The 8,997-nt window shown below is 49.3% G+C and overlaps 1 protein-coding gene across 1 annotated transcript in view; it reads left to right on the forward strand.

Annotated features, from left to right (window-relative positions):
- TEKT3 (tektin 3) overlaps positions 1-8,185 on the forward strand; it is a 32,506-nt gene extending 24,321 nt beyond the window's left edge. The window contains exons 7-8 of the mRNA XM_090291503.1: positions 1,733-1,887; positions 7,776-8,185. Coding sequence (XP_090147629.1) covers positions 1,733-1,887; positions 7,776-7,992 — 372 coding nt within the window. The 3' untranslated portion in view covers positions 7,993-8,185. The remainder of the gene's footprint in view (positions 1-1,732; positions 1,888-7,775) is intronic.
- Positions 8,186-8,997: the final 812 nt, after the last annotated feature.

The raw sequence follows: 8,997 nt of genomic DNA on the forward strand, positions 1-8,997 counted from the left end.
AAACAGACCCATTTGGCCGGCACGGGTGGTGTGTGTCCTGGGAAAGAAGCTTGGAAAGGTAGGTTGGAGCCAGACCATAGAGGAGTTTATGGAAAGGTATCCTTTGGGCAGTAGAGAGCCACTTTAAAGGCCTTTTAGAGGACTGAAGTGACAGAGTCACTTTGTTCCATGAAACTTTATTTACTACTACATTCGTTTGCTAGGCCCGCCAAACACAACATTCTAGACTGACGGGCTTAAGCAGCGGGAATGGGTTGTCTCCCAGCCTGCAGGCTGTAAGTCTGAGGTCAAGGTGTTGGTCGTCTTGGTTTCTTCTGGCCTCTCTCTTTGGTTTGTAGATGGTTATCTTTTTTCCTGTCTTCCCTCTGCATGTGTCTTCGTCTTAACCTCCTTATAAGGACACCAGTCATGTTGGATTAGAATTTAGCCTAATAATAACCTCATTTTAACTTAGTTATACCTCTGAATACATTCAAAGTCTGAGGCGCTAGGGGTTAGGACTTAAACATATGAATTTGGGGTGGGGTGGAGAAGAGGGTAGAATTCAGCTTATAAAAGCTATGTTCAAGGTAGGCACTTTGGGGATATACACAGGAATGACACACCGACCTGCCATCTTGGGTCTCAGAGTGAGACAGGACGTGTACGTGGAAAATGCTGAGTTCCATGAGAAAGATGCGGAACTAAGCCGTTGGAGCTGCAGCTGGAAGAAGCACTTGTTTCCAGTGGTGTGGGACAGGGGGCTCCGGGCGGTGGCCTTGGTGCTGGGAGCTGCGTAATGTTCAATGGTTGCTGAAAGCAGATTGCTGGGGTGTGGGGGAGGGAGCGAAGCTTGTGTGATAGCTGTAAGAGTTCCTGGCTTACCCAAGTGCTGGATCTGTACCATTGTGAGATCTCTGCAGGGGGAAGGGATGTGGCAGAGAGGTCATCTGGGGACCATACGTTGCACTGGAAGTGAGCAGTAATTAGAAAGGCAAGTAATTAGGATAGCAGTTGGCTAGAGAAATTTCAGCAAAGTGAGGGATGCAGGGAGGTGTGACACCAGAGTGGACTCATCACCGGCTTTGAGAGCACAGTCTCAGGAGGACAGCTTGGCCAGAGATCTAATATAGAGGCCACGGCGAGGTCAGGTGAGCGCAAGGTGCAGGGAGCGAGCAAGGCCATTGCTGAGCACACTTGGCAGTGAACGTGGGGAGAGAGCACCAACCGGAAGCACCCGAATGGGACTGGGTAAGAGTGGTGGTAAAGACGTCAAGTTTTAAAGGAATTGGGTGAAACTTGGGTGTGTCTCCAGGCCAAAAGAAAGGAGCAGGGGGAGGGGGAGTAATGGGGGGTAGTGGAGAAATGGGAGTGCAGAGGTCAAGGTCGGAGGAGAAGGAATGGTTTTCAGAGCATAGAGGGAGGGGCTCATGCTGGGAAATATTTAACAACAGGTGATCTGGATAAAAAAGCTCTGATGTGTATGTACAATTTGCCAATCTGTCATGTAACCCCCCGACCCCCCCAAACTGAGAGTTGGGAAGGTGCATGCAGTCAGCTCTGCAGGGCAGTGAGGGAGCTTCAGCAGCAGCCTGCAGGCTCCCTGGGGGTGCAAGTGGGGTAGGGTGGGGTGGGCAGTGAAGGAGAAGGTGTGCACACTCAGTGAGTCCACCTCCCCGCCCTGCCCGAGAAGGCAGGAGGAAGGAAGCAGGCAGAGCACCAAAGCCTCAGGCATCTGCTTCTCTTGGTACAGACACTGCAGGAGATTTTCCAGACTGAAATGACCATAGAATCCATCAAGAAGGCCATCAAGGACAAGTCTGCCTTCCTGAAGGTGGCTCAGACCAGGCTGGATGAGCGGACGAGGAGACCGAACCTAGAGCTCTGCAGGGACATGGCCCAGTTATGGTGAGGAGAGGGGTCCCCCTGGGTAGAAGGGGACAGTCCACCAGCCTGCCTGGCTCCCTGTTCCGCAGGAAGGCGCTTTCTACCAACACACCGGTCATAAGCGAGAGCACAGTAATGCTCAGTGCAGGGGCCTTCTTTAAAAGCATTAATAATGGGGAGCTAGTGTCTAATGGACGTGGAGTTTTGGTGTGCGATGATAAACAGTTCTTGACATGCATGATGGTGGTGGCTATACAACATTGTGAATGTACCTGATGCCACTCAACTACACACTTAAAAATAATTGAGATGATGATTTTTGTTATGTATAGTTTACCATAATTTTTAAAAAAGGAAATGACATCAACATTACACACAAAAAAGTGATCAACATTAGGCTTATTCAGGGAGGCCAAGGTGGATTTTGGGTTCCTCCACCCTTCTGGCGATTCCGGAACACCTTTCATATACGCGGCAGTGTGTTGGCCTGCTGTGTATTTCTCAGGGCCAGAGACTTGTCAGAAAGCAGACTTGTGTTACAGTTCCACTGACCCCTGTCCGTCCGCTCTCACCCGTTGCTCCCATTGGCCTCTTGGCAGTTAATGTATTTGTCTTGTCATTAAGACCATCCTCACGGTCCCCTAACACCCCCAATGGTCTTTTAGGGTCATTTCAGTTTGTTCTGGTCTCAGCAGAAATTGAAAACAGCTGGTCTTCATCAGGCACATCTCCCACATACACGTGGCAGGGGTCTGGCACCCGCTCTTTCTACTCAGCACGACATGTATTTTATTATTACTTTAACTTTGAAGATTCCTTTTAGAATGGACTTGTAAGTAATTGGCCAAGCCCCCCCACCCCCCAATTATGGCTTCATTTCTCATTTCCCAATACCTGCTTCTGCCTTTTCCTTCTGGATTTCATCACTGCCATTCCTAGGTCACAGATGCTTCTTCGCAGAGGCAAAGCAACAGCAGGAACAGAGGGGCAGTGCTGGAAACCAGGCTTGTTTCTGGGGAGAGATGCTATCTGGCCCCGCAGTAGAATTCCCTGGGCACTCAGGCTTTATCCGAGGGGTAAAATGAGCTTGCACTCCACCGAAGAAGCAAGTGTGGATTTGCTGGAGGGAGAAGAAAGGGTGATCTTCATGGGGACAATAATGGTGAAAATAATAAATATGGCAGTGGAAGTAATAATAACCATTGCCACCATCTACAGAGCTCATTCTGTGCTGGCCACTGTCCTGAGCACCCCATCTTATTGTTTCTCTTCATTTACAAATAAGAAAACTGAGGCAGGAGAGGCTTGAGTGGCTCATGGCACCTGGTGGTAAGGAGAGCCACAGTCCGAGTCCTCGCCCACTCCCTGCAGAACGCTGTCCCCCGTGTCTGACCATTCACTTATCTTCGCCATGCCGCACATTGTGGTGTTTTTACTGTCCCCTGTCCTGTGTCTGGTCTCATCTGACCTTGATGCCCACGCAGGGTGAGTCAGCAAAGCATGTACTGTATCCTCATCTCTCTCACAGAGGATGTAACTGAGGGTCACAGAGTCGTTACTGCAAAACACTCCCCACTCACAGTGTGGATGGTGGCCATTGTGTGCTAAGAAGCAAGCTTCCCCCAGCTGAGCTGTTGTCTTAGGCCATAGCATGCAGGAGTTCGGCCAGCTCCGTGTTTCTCACGGTGAGTTCCACGGAACCCCTGCTCCCATAGAGCCCGTCGTTGAGGATAAGCTGCCCTCCACTCCAGAGGCCAGGCTGGGGCCCCTGATGGTCAGTCCGAAGGGTCTGTGTGCTTCCAAAGAGCCTGGCTGGGATGCACACTGCCTTGGCCAGTTAGGGTTGGATCACGAATGGTGGCTTTATGCAAACAGGATCAGAGGAAGCTGAACTGAAGTTTCATGCATCGCTGTGAGCTTTTCCAGAGTCCTCACAAGTAGAGAGAGGGGCTCAGACTGCTGTTAGCCAAACACAGGGCTGCTTTTTAAAGGCGCTGGGAGTAGTGGTCTAACGATTTTGGAGTTGTCAAACAACGAGGCATTCACAGAGGCTTCTGAAAAGCTGAATGGCTTTTACTTTTTTCTCCCTCACAGCTAAACACAAGTTGCTTTTCCTTTACTTCCCGTCGACTTTGTAGTGTGTCTGTTTCCTCTGCTCCTTCATTGACTTCAGGACAAAACCTACTTCTGTTTCTGTTAAGATTTCTTGTTAAAATAAGTTGCCAAAAATATGGTCCCAGAGTAACAACAGTGGAATTTAGGATTATTATTGGGGGAGGGGAGTGTTTTTCCTCTTCAACTGATCATTCTGAAAGCAGCCCTTTGGCTGGCTAGATTAAGAAAAAATGAGCCCATGAACTCAAGGGAGTGAGGACTGAGAAAAATTGCTGTTTTCGTTTCAAGACTTTTATTTTCATTTAAAATTTTCTAAATGGGTTCTTTCAAAAGTAATTCTAAACATTCTTGGCATCTTTGGTGGCAGGCCAGACCAGGCTCTGCGCTACTTAAATAATCTTGATACATTTTTTAAAAACTATGGGAGCTTTATTTGTATTTTGAATGCAAAATGTTTTTCAATTCTGTAATTCCCCAAAATGAGTGGTTTCAGCAGAACCGCTCTCTGGGATCTGCCAAGAACGAGAAAACCGAGAGAGAAACATGGCCTTGAAAACTGGGGGGAAATGCGTTTCTGGCGGTGAGCGCTGCGGGAAGTCTCGTATCTCCCAGCTGTGTTCACAGAGCAGTGGGAAGCAAGGGTGTCAGCTGCCTGCGCTCTACAGATCTTGAATTCCTTTTTAACGAAAACATTGATATTTTAATCTGTATATTTTCAAGAGTTCCCTCAGATAAATCTTCCACTAGACTATTTTTTGGCTGCGAGGAGTAAAGACACATTGCTTCCGGCTCCTTTCCCGCCTTTGGGTCCAGGTCTCCTTTGGAAGCCGTGGCGGGGTGCGGGGGGCGGGGGGGGGGGGGAGACTAGGGGCCGGCCCAGCGTGACTGTCGACAGCCCTCATCATCGACGCTATTCCCAGCCGTGGGCAGCAGCCTCCCTGAAGTTCTGTTTCTTTTGTAGTGATCTTATACCCTGGGATTGTCAAAAAAGACATTTTGAATCCAGCTTGATCAAAACAACAACAAAATATGCTTTATATGAGTTCTCAGATTTTGTGTTTACCAATCCCAGACCAAAGGGACTTGGCGCTTAAATCTGCACCCCTTCCCTCCCCCACGGAAAGTGAGAAAACAGGTCCAGGTGGTAAGATGGAGGAAGGTCCCCGGCGTGGGGGATCTCAGGGCCCCCCGTTGCTCCTGGGCAGGCGGGGGGCCGGGCTTCGCAGTGTCCTTCCCCTTCCCAGGCGGCCTGCAGGAGGCCGGGAAGCTGAACCTCCAACACAGGCTCCATCGCTTAGGGTCTGGGTCTTGCTCTTGAAGGACCTTGCGGACCTGGGCCTCTGGGTAGCTCCCTGCCTGTCTTCTGCCTGTAAATGACCTGGGCCGTTGAAGCTGGCGCTCGTCCCACAAGCACAGGGCCCCCCTGTCGGCTGCGGGAGGGCTGCTGCAGTCAGCCTCAGGCAGGCTGGCGCGGCTCCGCTGCTGGTGCCTTCCGGGAGCAGATGGCCCGCAGGGAAAGGGTAGTAAACGGGCATGGCCCGCACCCCGAGGGCTGCGGAAGGGCTGGTGCTCTTGGGACACATGAGCCGAGGACTTGGGGTCGCTCCCTAGTCCCAGGATTGAGGGAGCGACTTGAGGAAGAAGTGTCTGCTCCTCTGCGCTTGGAGGGTGGCATGGATTAGCGGGGGGTAGGGGGGGGGGTCAGTGTTGGGCTGAGGGGATGGGAGAGGTGAGCAAGCATGTTGTAGGACATGCCTGCAGGCACAGGGGAGGGGTACGCGGCGCACGGTAAGGCTCTTCGGGAGACAGGACTATCAGGACTTTGGGGCTGAGAGATGGCGCTATGAGGAAGACGGCAGGGTCAAGGTGATCAGACGGTTTGGGTTCAGCACCCACGAGCATGGCATTACCGTTGCCTGAGATGGGACACACAGGTGGCCCACCTGCTCCATACCCAGGCCTGAGTCAGCCACACACCTGCGTGTCCAACAGGAAGGGTGTGTCCAGAAGGGGGGCGTGGCAGGGCGTGTTAGGGCGTCTGTACACTGTTCAGCGTTGGAGCGCTGTGCTGCCCGAGCGCGACGTGAGCCTCCCAGCTGCTGCGCTGCTCAGCCGAGTCACTTCAGCAGCCTCTCTAAGGACCGGAGAGAGTTAAGTTTCTCAAATTTCTGTTTCTTTTTTAAAAAAATATTTATTGGTATTTTTTTTGCCGTTAAGAGTAGTATCAGTTGATGATGGAAAAATCAGAAAATGAACTAAAATCAAAACCATCCTCAATTCTTTGTGCCATTGAGGGATGACCAATGTTAGCAAGTTGTAGTTGCCACCAGGCAAATTAGCAAAATTGTGATCTCTCTGCATATAGGATTTAATATTCGGACTCTTTCAACCAACATTATATTGTGAATTTCTTTCCCCGTGGCAAGCACATGTTTTTTTAAAGTATCACTTGCACAGTATTTCATCACCTGGCTGGGGCATCCATTACCTTTAGGCATTAATGTTGCTCCCCGTCATTGTCTCATCTGCTGCTACTCACTGCAAGGTAACACCAGGAAGAAATTATCCTAACTTTTACTTTTATGTCAAACTTTCACCTCGCTTACTTTTTTTCCTAAAAGTTTTTTGTTCCATTTCACCAGATGGGCATATATTCTGATTTTGAAATAAATTCAAATAGTACAGATCTATATGGACTACAAAATGACGCTCCCTTTCCTGCCCTCTCCACCCTGTCACCACCCCAGCCTCCACAACAGCTCTGACGGGCACGTCTCCTTCAGTAAGATTGCGATCTGTCCTGGAGGGAAGGAGAGTGGGAAGGGTTGGAGGAGAAAAATGGCTGCTTTGGTGCCAATTCAGTATGCTGTGAGAGCCCTCCGGGGCCTGGCACTGTCCTGGTGGGCTTTCCAGGGTTTGCAAATTAAAACACAGCACAGCCAGTTGGATTTGAATTTCAAATAAATAATGAATAACTTTTCAGTACATATATCCCAAATATGGCATGCAGTATTTAAACTAAAAACACTTACGCTAAGTAAGAATACTTACACTGACACATGGAAATTCTGACACATTGCAGTGTGGAGGAATGTTGAGGACATTATGCAGTGAAGTCAGTCACAAAGGGACAAAAACTGCACAATTGCACTTATGTGAGGCACCCAGAGTGGTCAGACCCAAAGAGTCAGAAAATAGGAAGGTTCGTGCCAGGGGCTCGGGAGGGGAGTTAGTGTATAATGGGGACGTCATTTTGCAAGATGAAGAGAGTTCTGCGAATGGATGGCGGTTATGGTTGTGTGATGTGAATGCAGGTGATGCCGCTGGACTTCACACTTGAAAATGGTTAAGATGGTAAATTGTTTGCCACGCATATTTCACCACAATTAAAAAGTACTAAAAAAAAATTACACATGTACCTGAAGTTCAAATTGAACTGGGCATCCTGTACATTATGTGGCACCCTGCACATTAGGGATTACAAGTAGAAATGAGATGGTCTTACCGAAAGCCATCCAGTTTGCTGAGGCCAACTTGCCGGGTTGCTGCTTCTGCCCGTTACTCACAGGGAGCGTAGAGCGTAGAGGGTGGGGCCAGAGATGGGACTAGTTGTTCAGTATGGCCACTGAGGCTCCTTATTTCCTTCTTAGCTTCCTGGATAGCCACATGCAACTTATAGACACAAGTGGGCCTGGTGCCCCTGAGGAGGCACGTCTTTAATTCAGCTAATTACCATTGTTGGGAATGTGACCTCTGCTAACCTAATGGTGTCTGGTGTCTCTTCGGTTCCACAGCCTTGTTAACGAGGTGCATGAGGTGGGTGACACTATCCAGACCCTGCAGCAGCGCCTGAGGGAGGCCGAGGACACCCTGCAGTCCCTGGTTCACATGAAAGCCACCTTGGAACATGACCTGGCTGTCAAAGCCAATTCTCTGTACATCGACCAGGAGAAATGCATGGGAATGCGCAAGAGCTTCCCTAACACCCTCCGGCTGGTGGGCTTCTGTTAGGGGCCCAGCTCGGAGTTCTTTGTTACTCCTCGGGAGAGGTGGAAACAGCCCTGGCGCAGCATTAGGTCAAGTGCTGATATATCCACGTATTAAAGGATTGTATTGATTGAAATGTACCAGCCTCCTGTCTTGGAAAGCCTTTGGTTTGCATCCAGACCTTCATTTTCTACTGTTTACTAGGCTTCTGGGCTAAGAGCAGGATATAAAGAAATAAAGTCAATTTCACAGAGTTGGATAAAAATGTATTTGTATTATCCTCTTTCTTCTCCGTGTAATGTGAATGGGCTAGAGAGGAGAAATGTATTTTCTCTAGGGCAGAAGGAGCAGGAATCACAAATGGTGGACTTGGACCTGTGCCTCAAAGGAGACCTGGTGAAAGGAGCAAGGCCCCTGGGTATGTAGTAGTTGGGGTAGTTTGAGCAAAAACAAAGGTGGAAAGACAGAGGGTGCGTTTGGAGCAATAGTAAGTAGAGCTGTTGGACTCATTCATAAGACAGAGTGCACGGGAGGAGATGCAATGGGTGAGGTACCTGGAAAAGCGGGGACCTTCAACTCCAGGTTGAAGTTGGGGGAACTGGTGAATTTCTGTGAGCAGGGAAATGGCCTTACCAAAGCAATGACTGAGCCCTGAGAGTCTGGACTGGACAGATGGCAGTGGAGACCGAGAAAGGAGAAATGCAGACCTATTGTAACAAAGCCACAGGCCCTGGTGACTCTTTACAGGTGGAGGGAGTCCCGAGGGGTCCGGCCTGATATGGTGGCCTTGACCCTGGAGGGGCTGGAAAATGGGACGTAGCTTGCATTCTAGGAAGTTGTCCAGCACCTCAGTTTTTTTTTAAAATAACTTTTTCATTTTTTGCAAACAAAAATATTTGCACAACTTGTATTTTGGAAAATAGAGAAAATACACACACAGAGAACTCCCGAAGAGCACTCACCACAACACCCAAAAATAATCACTGATGTTTTCAACACGTGATTCTGTATGCTTTTGGTCTTTTTCCT

Source organism: Furipterus horrens, unplaced genomic scaffold, assembly GCF_987537825.1.
Source record: "Furipterus horrens unplaced genomic scaffold, mFurHor1.1.pri manual_scaffold_11, whole genome shotgun sequence".
Lineage (NCBI taxonomy): Eukaryota > Metazoa > Chordata > Mammalia > Chiroptera > Furipteridae > Furipterus > Furipterus horrens.